The sequence below is a fragment of the Halichoeres trimaculatus genome, unplaced genomic scaffold (assembly GCF_033239565.1).
Source record: "Halichoeres trimaculatus isolate MK-OKI-2021-1 unplaced genomic scaffold, fHalTri1.1 fHalTri1_scaffold_8, whole genome shotgun sequence".
NCBI lineage: Eukaryota > Metazoa > Chordata > Actinopteri > Labriformes > Labridae > Halichoeres > Halichoeres trimaculatus.
Genome location: NW_027437186.1, coordinates 13,883,309 through 13,897,785, shown reverse-complemented (window position 1 = coordinate 13,897,785; position 14,477 = coordinate 13,883,309). Strand labels below are relative to the sequence as shown.

Below are 14,477 nucleotides of genomic sequence, written 5' to 3'. Positions count from 1 at the left end.
CATCCATTCGGCCCGAAGAGTTCCTGTCTCATTTTTTGACATTATTTCCTGTATTCTTGCGTATCTAAGGAAATTGTGAATATTTTTTCAAATGAGGCACATCAACCTTAAAAACATAAAAAAATAAGGAAATCACAAAACAATATTTCTGCTCCTCCTCCGGTTACCACAGATTAAAGAAGTGCTTCATTGCTGCATGTTTCTGAATGAATCGGGACATTGGGGTCTAGTCTGTTTGATTACTGTTATTATTGTCTAACCAGCTGTAATAACAGCTTATAACGGCTCGCAGTCACTGGCTGCCAGCATAGATGAGTTCAGGAAAAGTTTATGGTCACACTTTTCCCTCTGTATTTGCTTTCTCTTGAAGACTCGGATGTGACCTTAAAATGTGTTTTTAACAGATTTTGTGGAAGAGGAGAAGGCAAAGACGAGGGAAGGGAAGAACCTATACGGAGGAGATTTACGCAGCATTCCCAGCGGAGTTTGGAAAGGGACAGAAGCGTCTTTACGCACAGACACAGGTGGATGCTGGGAAGCGGACCAGCTCAGTGGAGATGTTTCACCTGGCCCAGTTTGGGGTGCTGTCGGCCTTGGCCACAGCGCTCACCTCGGTCCTGTCCGCGCTCTTCCTGCTGATGCTGACCCGGCAGCTGTGGAGCCTCCGCTGGAGCCTGACGCGGGACAAAGACAGCAGCTTGCCGCTACCAAAGGGCTCCATGGGCTGGCCACTGGTGGGAGAGACTTTTCACTGGCTGTTTCAGGTGAGAGAGGGGTGTTTGGCACGTCTGGGCTGCTGAAGGTTTTCGTTTTTTACAAGCGTTCCAAAACATAGGTTATCTGTCTCCTGCGCGTCTGCACGTGTCTCCTGTTTCTCTTTGGTTTCTTTCGCTCTCTTATTTTCTCAAAATGAATAAGCTGAGCACCAGGGTGCTGCAGAGCAGACCAGTAACGTTATTGATGATGATCTGGAAGAGCGCGGGAAACTTTGAAAGACAGCGTCTGGTGCGGGGTGAGCTGTGGCGTTAATGCGACATGTGCCGACTTGATGCTCGCAGCGTAATTCCATCTTGTGAAGCGAAACAGACGTTTTCTGTTCTATTCGTCCACCTCTTTCTCTTTCACCCCCCTCTTTCTGTCTGTCTCTTACACCGTGAGGAATGCGCCTTCTCATCCCCGCATCTCTCATTCAATCCAACATCCGTCCGCTCCTCACTGGACGTCAGTCCTAGCGCCTCAGCAAAGCACGCGCGATTTGCGTTATGGCAGAAGTGCGTATTTTCCCTCCACTTCCTCATTTGGCATCTTTGATGTCAGTCTGACCTGGACATTATTATGACAATGCTATGCCTTGTTTCTATACATGTGGAGGCACTGACAGCTGTTCTTAAGACGTCCCACAAACAAGCAACCTGACTAAAACTAGGCTAGGCTAGGCGGGAACAAACGGTTTAACCGATGAAATGGTTCATTTTGGAATAAATGATACAGTCCTAATTTCTGCCCTTGGGCTACTTTTCTTTATATTTCAGGGTTCAAACTTCCACATCTCGCGCAGGGAGCGTCATGGCAACGTATTCAAGACCCACCTCCTCGGAAAGCCTGTCATCCGGGTGACGGGAGCTGAAAACATCCGCAAAATCCTGCTGGGCGAGCACAGCTTGGTTTGTACACAGTGGCCACAGAGCACCCGCATCATCCTTGGACCCAATACCCTGGTTAACTCCATCGGAGACCTGCACAAGAAGAAAAGAAAAGTAAGAAAAAGTGATTAGAGATCTGGACAGACTTGAGACTCAAAGATAAGAGATGCATTATTACTATTTGTATTGGATGACAAATCAAGCTCTGTTGAGTTACAGGTCAGATACAAGTCAACTTCAAGTCCTAAGCTGCACTGCAGTAAAAGCCAATTTGAGCATAGTTTACTGTGCATGCATGCTGTGACCAAGCTCAGTCATTTTTGTGTAATTAAAAAAAAAAAAAATCAGTTTTGTTTTATTTTTTGTCTTTGGTCCCTATCATTTTGGTCCCTTGGCTTTTCCCTGCAGCAGTTAAAGCTGACATCTGTTATAAAAGGAAAAACCCTTTCCCTCCTAAATAAGAGGGGAAAAAAGTGTAGGTATGATGGATTATCATTCAAAAAACTCTCATTATCAAAACCTCAGGTAGTTTAATGAGACTCCAGTGCATGTCCAAACCTCTCCATTTTGTTCTGCTCTAATTTCCTATCACACTCTCTCATCTAATCTCCTGTATCTTCTTCATCTTTTCTTATCCTCCATCCCATGCAAGCCTACCCCACCCTGTCCTCCCCTTTAGTGAGTATTTACTCAAAGGTGTTGACTGTTGTGTACAAGGTTATAACTTTTTATGACTCCTCACTCTTTGTTTCCTCAACCCTTTCAAGATCCTGGCTAAAGTGTTTAGCCGGGGGGCTTTGGAGTCCTACCTGCCCCGGCTGCAGGACGTCATCAAGTCTGAAATTGCCAAGTGGTGCTCAAAGCCGGGCGCCATTGATGTTTACAGCGCCGCCAGGTCCCTGACGTTTCGTATCGCCATCAGGGTCCTGCTGGGTCTGCAGCTGGAGGAGGAGCGGATTGTTTACCTGGCTCAAATCTTTGAGCAGCTGATGAACAACCTCTTCTCACTGCCCATCGATGCCCCGCTCAGTGGGCTACGGAAGGTGAGAGACCATAAAGGATGTAATCCTGATAAAACCCTGGGTTTCTGGTTTTCCAATCACTCTTGAAACAATTTGATAATCTTCAAGTTACCTATAACCAGGAGGTATCAGACCTACCCAACTTAGTAGATTCAATATCAGTTCCAGTCTTCACTGCTGACTGACTTGACTTGTTGACCCGTCATTTTGTGCTATTTATAAAACAGGCTGTTTTGAATAAGTTGTAGTTTGAAAATTTGCATGTGCAGTATTGACATCCAACATTGTTACTTCATATCCATGTTTGAGATATAAGACAGCATAATACTCCTTTTTTACGGATCTCACAGGATTCGTCTGAGGTTTAAGAGTCAGTTAGGTGGCAGGTGAAAACTTGTGTGAGAAAAAAAACTTTTGCACCATCTGTTTTACATAGTGAAGTATTGAAGTACACCATTATATCTGACTTTGGTGGCACTACTACCGCCATCCAGAACACATACTCTACTTATACCAAATACAGGTAAACTAATCTTCTATTCTGGTTTTTTTTTATATGCAGGGAATAAAAGCCAGAGAGATCTTGCACGCCAACATGGAGAAAATTATTGAGGAAAAAATGGAGCGGCCACAGGCAGAAGAGGAATATCATGATGCCTTTGACTACATGCTGTCCAGTGCAAAAGAGCATGGGCATCAGTTCAGCATCCAGGAGCTCAAGGTATGAGAGTGGTGAACATTCTGAGTGTGAAGGTGTGATATTAAACAGCTTTACCCTCTGTTAATGTTCTGGAAATGGTTTCAAAGGACTTTCAGAGAGAGGAGGGTTTCTGGGGGGTTTTAATAAGATGGACTTTTGACTTAGTTAGAAAGTCTGAAATGATTTCTTAAATTTCTTCTCCAAAGTTTCCATCAACAACACAGTGATGAATTGTTAACACGTTATTCTTGGCCAAAATGGCACATCACATCAGTCTCAGTTTTTCTTGATGCGCTATCAAACTGTTTAACCTCATCTTTAAATGTGAATTTGATGAAGTCAATCAACTTAAACCAGTAAGAAAATTAAGTCTCACATTAATTATCACCTCCACTCCCTCCTTCCCTCCTTCCTTCCAGGAAACAGCAGTAGAGCTGATCTTTGCCGCTCACTCCACCACAGCTAGCGCCTCCACATCTTTAGTCTTGCAGCTCCTTCGCCATCCAGCAGTGGTGGAGAGGGCGCGAGTGGAGCTGGAGGCCGAGGGCCTTGGTTATGAATCCCACAGCAGTCACTGGCCATCAGGTGTCACCACAGAGAAGGAGGAGGACACCGCTGACACTGAGATAACCTGCCTGTTGAACGGAGACGGTCACAACCACCAGAGCCACAGCGATGGTTTCCCACAGTCCCGGTCCCACATACCCTCTTTGAGCCTGGACAAGCTGAGCCAGTTCCGCTACATCGACTGTGTTGTGAAAGAGGTGCTCCGCTTCCTGCCGCCAGTCTCTGGTGGTTACCGGACTGCACTGCAGACATTTGAATTAGACGTGAGTCCTGCTGGAGTAACTGGAATCTTTGTACAACTTTAGCACCATTTTGCAACAACAACAAACAACCAAAAAGCAAGAAATCTACTTAAATAACAACAACAATGGGTTATTCATAACGAAAAGTATTTGACTATTGTGCCACTGAACAACAAGATAACTGACAACACCTCTTTACAAAACTTTTAAAGACTCTCAAACAGTCTTGTTGAAGCCTTCAGAAAGGCACCATTAATAACGTAGTAGTTCAGTAAGTTGGGGTGCAGATTTCTTGCTAAGACTATTATTTCGAGGAGCACTGTGGACCGACTCACAGGTCTTGTTATTATTGTTTATGAAGTCTAACATTAAATCTTGACTCAGCTTTCACTTTGGGCTTGTTCTGCCAACTGATGTATTTAGTCGAACCAGTAACCAGTTCCAAAGATGGTGCCAGGTCAGGTCAGGTCAGGTCAGGGAAATTCCTCGATTGGCACGTACATCATAAAAGCCCCTGTGAATACTCTTTAACTTTGGGCTTTTTCCGTTCATAGAACATGTGCACAAAGTGTGTTGACTGCAGAGCTCAAAAATGTGTACAAGGTTTCTGGATTCCTATTAGCCTAGATACCTTAACATTTGCAAAGTCTTGTCAAACTGTGTGACGCAGAGACAAAGGGGTTCATTGTTAGGTAATTTTTTTCTGAAAGCAGATACAAGAGCTTTGCACACAAGTTGTCTTATCTCAGTTCCATTTTCTGGTGGATCTGTGCTGTTCAGCTTTTGATCAGCATCCTTAAAATCCTTAAAGTTTCAGTGTATAAACAAGTCAAAAACAAGTTGGCACACATTGGAAAGAGCCCCTCATGTTGGAGCGAAAAACTTGGTCCAGGCTGAGTCTGTTTGTTGTGTAGGACGCCTGACAGCGCTCAAAAAGGAAACAACCTTTCACACACTGAGTTGTCTGGTCCCTGATGAGCCACTGCCCTGTCATGGCCTTATTCCTGGTCCTTAAATGCCTCCTCCATGCCCTCATTGTGCCCCCAATTTGCTGTGTTTGTTGTGAGGAGACAATTGACACTTCGGGTGATTATAGAGATTCCCAGATCAATGTTGCAGTGCACATGCCAGTATTTATGCACCTCTTTATTGGGACATGAACTCCTGTGTCTGAGAAGTAATTGCAGTTTTGAAAACGCTATTATGCTTGTTAATTCAAGTGAGATGAAAGCGTTTAAAAGGGGGTACTTACTCTGCAGAATGTAAAGAACAAATAGATGAATAAAGATTAGATTTTAGAGAGAGGTGAAGTTTTATAAGTGCTGAAAAATTACTTTTTAAATGTAACATAATTTACACTTCACTTTCCCCTGAACGTCAAGTTAACAATGCTTTCATTTTGCATCTTATACTAAATTTCAACACTAAATCAAAACACTTCAGCTTTATTTGTGGTTATTCCAAGAACAGTCTTGTCACACCATCATGACTTTTTTTTCCAGAGGTAGAAAAAGTTCTACAAACCTAATCAATCTTGGCTTTTGCAGAGATTAAGAAAAGCATTTATTTTGGGAAATTAACCCTAAAAAATTCTAGTAAAATGGAGTTTGTGCTTATTTTAACTGACCCCTTCCTCTTTCTGCAGGGCTACCAGATCCCTAAAGGCTGGAGTGTGATGTACAGCATCAGGGACACACATGAGACAGCAGCAGTCTTCCAGAGCCCGGAGCTGTTTGACCCAGACCGGTTCGGCCCTGAGCGGGAGGAGAGTCGGTCAGCTCGGTTCAGCTACGTGCCATTCGGTGGTGGCGTGCGGAGCTGCGTGGGGAAAGAACTGGCACAGATTATCTTAAAGACTCTGGCTGTGGAGCTGATCGGGACTTGCAAATGGACTCTGGCCACAGAGAACTTTCCCAAGATGCAGACAGTGCCGATAGTGCACCCAGTAAATGGGCTGCACGTGCGTTTCTCCTACAACTACTCCCTTTAGATACAAACACAGACTCACTGACTCCTCTACCCACACTCTACCCCCGAGGAAAAAAAAAAACTCATTTAAGAGGCAAATTGACCTTTTGGACAACCGTTTCAGCCCAAGAAAGGAGACACTTTCACCTTCTCAGTCCTCATGGTGCAGTTTAGGCCGCTTCTTATCTCCAAGGAATCAAGAATGAGGGAACGTTTCTGGTTTGGAGCACCACATCATCTCCTCATTGATCGATCCCAACCTAAGATACCACTTTGTATAGGTGCATAAGCACATTTCTAACCATCAGATATGTGCAACTACTGCATTTGAATCCCAGTTTGTAAAAATCTTTCACATCTATTTTTTTAAGTTATTATTTGTTTTAGATAGCAGTTTGAAAAAATCTAGTCTTAGATTTTTCCCTTGTTAAAAATGTTGAAAAACTGAGTGCAAGAGTCCATAGATAATACAAATAAGTGATTTACAGATGTGAAAATTTACTAAGGTCTGGTCCCTTTAAGTTTTGTACCTCCATGCAGCTGCGTCAAATCATTTTTATTTCTTTTTTAATTCACTAGAATTTACAAAAAATTTGTTTTTTAAGGAAATTTTAAACAGAATGTAGCTGATGAATATTTGCTACTCCAGTACCTTATCTGATATGACCATGCAGTCAACCTTCCATAGATAGATCAACCATAGCATTATGACCGTCTGTATTGTAACAGATCCCCTGTCATCAGACCGCCCTGACCTGAAAAGACATTAACTCCTCTAGATTTCTGAAGAGTCACTTTGGAATCTGGGACCAAGACATCCCACAGACAGATCGCTAACTCGTTATCATCTTCAGGCCACTATCTGTCATGGCTCTGTGGTGCAGCACTGATGCTCATGAGCTTATTGTAGGTACCGCTGTCTGTGAACAGGGGTCAGCAGTGGCACACTGATCAGCCTGTAGCTATACAGCCCCAAACATAAAAACTGTAAAGCTCTGTGAGATCTGAAATGTCTCCATCAGAACCATCATCAGCTTTTTCTGGGACATGAGCACTAACAACCAATTCATTGGATCGTACCACCCCTATTGGCACTGGCCATTCTCTGTCCCTGTTGATTGACTCAGATGACTCAAAGTCTGCTTCCCAAACATATTCCCCTCACTGAAAGGTGCCATTGTGAAGAGAAAACCAATGTTGATGACAGGTCATAGTGATGTGGCTGATTGATGTATTGACAGGGTTAACACACTTGTCTCTAGTCACAGATTTTTACCCACATTTACCTTTCCAAACTGCTAGGGCTCAAAGGACGGGACACACGTCAGCTCCGATGTAAGGGGAACTCCTGTTGAAAAATGTACAATTTTTTGTGACAGCTAAACCTGATTCTAGTCAGAAATTCTGCAAAAAGAAATCTGCAGTGGAAAAACACAGTTTGCAAATATTTCAAGACCTGTGTGTGAAACAGCAGAGACTGTAATCTGTTTTCCTTTAAATGTGCTGAGCTGCAAAAACATTTTATCTGATGGAACTTGCACTTGATTTTGACACATTAATCCCTCAGCCTGAATCAGAATATTACGATCACAAACATTCAAACTGTTTTTTTATATGAATGTAAAATATATCAGTGCTATAAAGTGTGTATCAAATGAAGTAGCATTTTGAATAAGCTGTATTTAAAATGCATTGTATCATTTCCGTTAAACTTTTACTCTATCTTAAGTACAATTTACTGAACTATGAATAGATAGAGACACTAACTTGTAATGTAAAGAACTTTCAATTGAGCTTTGTTTTACTGCTAGAACATAGACACTGTTATTTAGAGCAGCATATATTGTTATATATTATTATTTCATGATAGTTTTTATTATTTTTATTGTTATTAGGGATGGTCTTATACTAGGACCGTTTCTATGTTAGTCTTGAAGCCTAACAGATGCGCTGTGAAAATCTTGTGTATGGATATGTGGAAGAAGATAGCACTTTCTCTACTTTAAGGAGTCTGTATATGTGTCATGTTTGTGTTTGTATGCACGTATGAATGCATGTATGTATGTGTGTATGTGTGTATGTATGAATGTATGTAGTGTGTCAGATGTAGCTGCTGTACAGTTGATAAAGAGTAAATTAGAAGCTGATGAACACTTATCACTCTGAGTTGTTGTGTAATGAGTGAGTCATATTTCCAATAAGGATGTTTTCAATTCTTTTACATGTACTCCACCAACTCACTGTTTTTTTTTAACAATCAAATAACTGTAGTTCCATGTCAGGTTACTTGACCTGAGAAAAGTAATATCAACACTACAACAAATGAGCCATTTAGTTACACCCAGTGCTCTGATAACCTGTAAGTTTTGTGCATAAAGAAGACTTTTTATTCCCCCTTTTCTATCCTGAAGGCACCTGAGCTGTGTCCTTTCCAGTTGAGCAGCTGATTAAAAGCAAGTAAAATGCAAAGGTTTAATAGTGTAACGGTATTTTTCCCAGTGGTAGCTTTTCTCCTAGCTTAAACACAGGGAGGTAGGTGGCCCCTGTTTAACACCTCTTCTCCCTAATAAGGTCATAATCAGGCATTTAAAGAATGCTGAAGTTTGCAATTTAGTAAATTAACCTGTGGGTGGTGAATCTTAGTCAACAGTTGACAATGCATGACTGTGTTACTGTAAGCTTACAGGACTGTAGTGGAAACAGATGGTATGAAAAAAGCCACACAGTAATAGATATGCTGTAGATGTAGCTGAGCACAATGGGAATCAGGGAAACCTCCATAGACCAACTGAGGCTTCAGTGCCATTGTGGTGTATATTCCTGCCTTTATGGTCATCGCTGTGGGAGTATTGGAGCAAACAAAGCTCAGTTTATATAGGAGGACATAGCCTTGAAGAAAGTTACTTTTTTTAGCTGCTATAAGATTTTTTTTTTTTTATTAAATTAAATCCAAATTTTTCATGACACAAGCAAACATGCTTTATAGGACCATAAACTGATTTGACACTACCCTAGAAATTCATTAATCTAGATCCTTGCCTAAAATTAAAGAAAAAATGTAATCCACGTGCAGTTTTCCGAACATCTGGTTTTCCATTTGTGGGATCCATGACTTTGTGGTCTGAAAGGGAGGATTTTTAAGGAGTGCTTAGTCAATATCGTAAACTGGTTCTATTCTCTGATGTTTCTGCAATGGTTAAGATCAATTCCTGTCTTCAATATAAATGTTGTTGACATGTAAAATACAAGTGGCAAACTCTGGTCTGAAAGCTGTTTTTAACAGTAGAAATAGAGATATTAACAGCCTGGTAAAAAAAAAAAAAATCTCCCATCTGAATCACTAATTTCACTTTCAGCACTCACTGTTCTAACCTTGCAGAGCAGACGACCTGCCTGACTCAGTTTCTGAACTCTTGCAGGTCCATCTTACCAGGCTCCAATGACCAACGATTTCACTCGGCTAAATTCTGACCGGCCCAATCAGTGAAGAGAGGCGGGAGCTGTGGGAGCAGACGTGACGTCAGCAGACTTTCGTACTTGTCAGCGTTCCTTTGATTCTTTTCATTTTTTGATTCTTTTTGATTAAATTCATAAAAACGGAAGCTGTCATCTAACGCCTTTTTCACAGCTGTTTCTCGTGATTCAGTAGTTGTTCATCTATTGTTTCTTAGAAGCATCGGCTCACATAAGTTACGTCATATCGTGGCTTGATGTGGATTGGTCCGTGGTGAGTGTGTTAATCAGAACGGTCGTCCAATCTCCAGCTGCAGATTTTTTTTAAAGTCCCGCCTCTGAAAACAAATCGGAAGAGCTGCTACACAGATGGACTCGTGAAATAATTCCGTAGCGAATATATGAAACTGCCCATCTGGCATGTCAGGTTATCACTGTTCAGGAAGAAGAATTTTTTGTCAAACTTGGCAGTCTAGAAGATAAAATCTTGAGTTCACTCAATCAATCAAAGGCACAGCTGAGCTCACATGACCAAAGGGCGCCCTTTAGCTGTTAGTGTGGAGACTCAAAGCCCATGTTACTTCAAAATGGCTGCGCCAGCAGATTTGCTTTAAAAATCAGTTTCAGTGACAGACATCGACGTCCATTTATCATACAATCTCTGGTAAAACATCAACAAGCCCACACACCACTGGACTGGGGTCATACTTTTGTCATTTTTTTTCTAATGTAGCTTTAAATGCAAATAAGATCTACACAGTTATGCTCTAATAAAAAAGGAAAAAAAATCTCACCAAGTGAATTTTGCAATTTCTGGTCAAAGTTTTAAAATCCAACATCCTTTAAAAAGTAACCTAAACCAAGGCATGAATAGCTTGTAATGAGAAAAATTAGCTTAAAGTTTTATGCTCGTACACTTTTTTTAGGAATTGAACTAGCAAGCCACAAACTGCTTACACTTTTACTATTGGGGTCCTCATGCAAGTGACAGAAGCTCTCTTCAATGCTGAGTTAACACAGCCAACAACAATTTACCCTGTGTCAAAAGGTGGAAATATATGGCCAGCTTTGACCAACTGACTCTGTTGCCTTGTGACTATCATTGATATTTATGTCTACTTACCTGCAGATATTTGCAAACAGAAGGGGACAATGTTGAGAACACACTTTTGCATAGCTTTTAATGTGAGGACGCAACAAAATGGCAATACAGCATACCCACTGATCCAGAAATAATGAATCGTGGAGACAGTGTGCATACCAACTAGGCCCAGCTCAGTCTCCAATGCAGCATCTCTTTATATTCTGATGACTCATTCATTTTAGATTTCATCTCAGAGTACAATGTAAAATTACAGTGGCAGGTAAAATTCTGCATTATTCTGAAACTCAGAATAATTGCTAAATTCATTCACCAACCACACAACCCCCAGTACCTGTTGATACCATGTAGTATTCTGTGATGTGTCCTTCATGGCACACATACAACTGTCTTACTTTGATCTGAAAATAGATTGAAGCATCAAAAATCCCATCAAACATTTCGATAAACAAAATGTCCCACTTAACTTTTGTCATGCATGATGTAAAGTAACTTCTGATCACCAATGCATGCCAGAGCCAACAACTTAGACGGCAAAACTCATAGAGCACAGTTGAGAGATTCTCAGAAAGTTGTCCAAACCTTTCCAATTTCAGTCCAACCAATGAATGCCTACTTATATAAACTTACCGCAAAAAGATCACAAAACAGCATATCATATACCACAACCTAATATGACACCAGTTCTGAACAAAACCCTCTGGGAGGTGCTGTAAGTCAGTGTCGTCCAGAACATACTGTACATATAACTGGTTTGTATTCTGGACACAGGACTAGTGTTTTTGTTCATATTTTAGCCATCTACTGAAACCAACCTTGGTTCAAAACTTGTCATATGAGATATAAACTGTTCCTGGTGTTGGGGACTCTGTCATTTTTGCTTTTTAATGATGGTGGCTTTCTTGTGATGTAACATCCTGTTTTAGATCTCTTCCCAAGTTAGGAATAGAATAATAACTCACAGGACTACAGCATTATGAAGAGAAATATCAACACATATTAAATACAAACACATTTTATAAACCCAAGTAGTTCAAGTTCAGAAAGTAAGTCATGAACAGTACCTGATATATGGTTGAGGTATCAGCTTATAAAAATGTTATTAAAAGAGTACAATACAAAGTAAGGATGAGTTTTCTCCATGCTGCTAAAAAACTGCTTCAGCAACTGACCACTAACATAACACTTATAGATTAAAAAACAAAAACAAAAACAAACGTAAGCGTCGGTTTTCTGGTTTGATCTTTGAGGATCTTATAATGAACTTTTTCAGATCCCCAGTCCTTGGTATTGATTAATTATTTGATTGATAGATTGTTAAAAGGTATTAGTGCACAAGAACAGAACCCACCCTGTCGCTCTTGTTACTGCCAAGAGTAAAAAAATCAGTCTACAATGGATAAAATAAATGAGAAGTTTGAAAACATGTTACCTGAGGCTCCTCTAAGATCTTTTCTTGAAGCATAATTATCATATATTTATTCACAGCCTAAAAACTACAATGTCCATGAGACTCTGTTTATGTAACCACAATGGATGATTAAACAGAGCTGAAGCAGTTTTATACACTTTTGTTACAGAATAAAACAAAAAAAGTTGATCCATTATTGCAAATATGACTGCTGAATAAGGCTCCAACACAGTGTCATAACTTGGATATACTTCCAGTGTTTCTGCGCGGTGTTTTAATGACAGTATTCATGGTAATAATAAAAAAACTAATGGAAATCTGCATATAACAACCTCATTACAGACAAAAGTGACAATGTCGTCCCTAAGGTCATTGCCGAGGCCACTGCTGAGGTCACAGCTTAGGTCACCAGGCATTTCCACCCTCCACCTGACCGCCTTCATTGACAGGCAGAGAATGGGGTGAAGTTATGTGGCAGAAAATTAATGGGACACAAACAGACTGGCCTAATTATGTCCGCTGCGGGGCCCCGTAGCGTTGCCAAGGTTGTTATCTGATGGACACTCAGTCACTGTGAACTCGGCGACGTTTTGAACCAGAGTTCACTCCAGTGCCAGCCGCTGAGCAGGTCAGCAACCGGTCAGCTGATGAGAGGGTGCATGGGAACCAAATACAACCGTCCGTTTCTGAGCATTATACAACGAATGCTATAACTCAGCTCATGTTTCTCTTTAATGTTTTGCTCGTTTCTTTCATTCAGAGTCATCCTTTAGTTTACACTGAAACATGGCGTCACAAATAAAATCTAATAGCTAAAAGGCAGAGTTGTTCTTTCCCTAAACCAGCAGCCATTCCGGAGGTTTCAGTGTGAGGGTGATGTGTTACTATATCAGAGCCATCTGACAGTTGTAGTTGAGTCACCATACCTCTATTCGTCAGCTTATGAATGTTCAAGTCTGAGTCAAGTCTGAGTCACCAAAGAAGAATCTAAGCAGAGTCATCATTACCTTAGTCCAAGTCTGTTACTCAGGTCCCAGTCCCCATTACCCAAGGCTTTATGAAGGTCTCTGTCTTGCTCCAAACTATTTGTGTTTGAACCTTGACTGACTATTTGGTACCTTCTGGAGATTTAGAAATCCTCTTTCATTACAGATTTTATTTCTCCTGACCCTGTTGGTGCGTCTGGAAGTTTTAATTGTCAATACTGTAACTATTTACACCGTGCTGCTCTAAATGTGGAGATGTGGTTCTGCTGTAGTGGGAACACTACATGTTTACGATCAGTTAAAAAACAAAAAAATAAAAACAAAAACAAAAAACCCGGTTACCCCCCTGCTATCTAAAATAATCTGAAGTAATCATCGAAGTAATCAGATATCTTTGGCCCACTGCACAAGTGACTTCAGAAAATATCATCACCATTAGCTTGCAGCTTGCTAATTGTAAAGTTACTAAAAATGCAGGTTGCTTAAATCTCAAGAACTTTTGCTTAAGCATCCTCGAAAGACGTCTGGTAAAATTTGAGGGTTCTTTTACGTGACAAACTTATTGCACTACTCCTGTTTGGGTTTGCTGTCACATCTGAAAGATAAACCCACAACGACACATCATGAACATGTCTGCGAGGACGTGCCAGCCCTACTCCAAATTGGATAAATATCAAGGCCTTTATGAAAATGGTTTATGAGTAGATAAACTTGACTCCTCCTCCCCATCCTCTGAGTCTCAGAGTTCTGGCACAAAAGATAGAAATGGTTTTGTCAAATGGTGTAACAGAGGTTGGTATAATTAAAATAACACTAAGGATTTGGATGTACTTAATATATTCGAAACAAAATGATAGGAGGAGGAGTATCAGTGGATCAAGACCTGACCCATGTGGAGTACCTCAGGGAGCAGTAACTTCAATTCAAGTAATACTGAGATTTTCCCCTGGGTATCCTGTATGAGGAGTATGTTGAGTGGCATGTTTAGAGCCACTAAAAGGATTGTTTTGGTAGTGAAGTCAAACTTGGATACAGCAGATTTGATAAAAAAAACAACTGAAATTAATCATCATAACAGACTTGCTATGTCCAACTTTTCCAAGTTATCCTGTTGTTACTGATGCCATTATTCTCTACCTGAGAGCACTTATGTGCCTTACCCTGCAGATTAAGGCTGTCTAAATCCAGAGTGGATTCTAAATCCGAGACAGCTGTGTGTCCAAACTGTGGGGAGAGAGAAGAAAGCATTTCATAACAGACTGTTTAAAATCTATTTTTTACTCTTTGCCTATAAAAATAAAAAACTGAGGTGGAAGGCTAAATGTTCACCCTCCCTGCCTCCTCCCTTTTCTTCTATTTGTGTGTTTTCTGGTTCAAAGACAG

The 14,477-nt window shown here is 40.8% G+C and overlaps 1 protein-coding gene across 1 annotated transcript; it reads left to right on the top strand.

The window, feature by feature from the left end:
- Positions 1–557: 557 nt before the first annotated feature.
- cyp26c1 (cytochrome P450, family 26, subfamily C, polypeptide 1) lies at positions 558–6,244 on the top strand. The gene is made up of 6 exons (XM_074676057.1): positions 558–764; positions 1,533–1,757; positions 2,411–2,686; positions 3,228–3,386; positions 3,785–4,195; positions 5,820–6,244. Exons 1-6 carry the CDS (start codon positions 558–560, stop codon positions 6,162–6,164), a joined length of 1,623 nt encoding a protein of 540 aa, XP_074532158.1. The 3' UTR covers positions 6,165–6,244.
- The last annotated feature ends 8,233 nt before the right edge of the window (positions 6,245–14,477 follow it).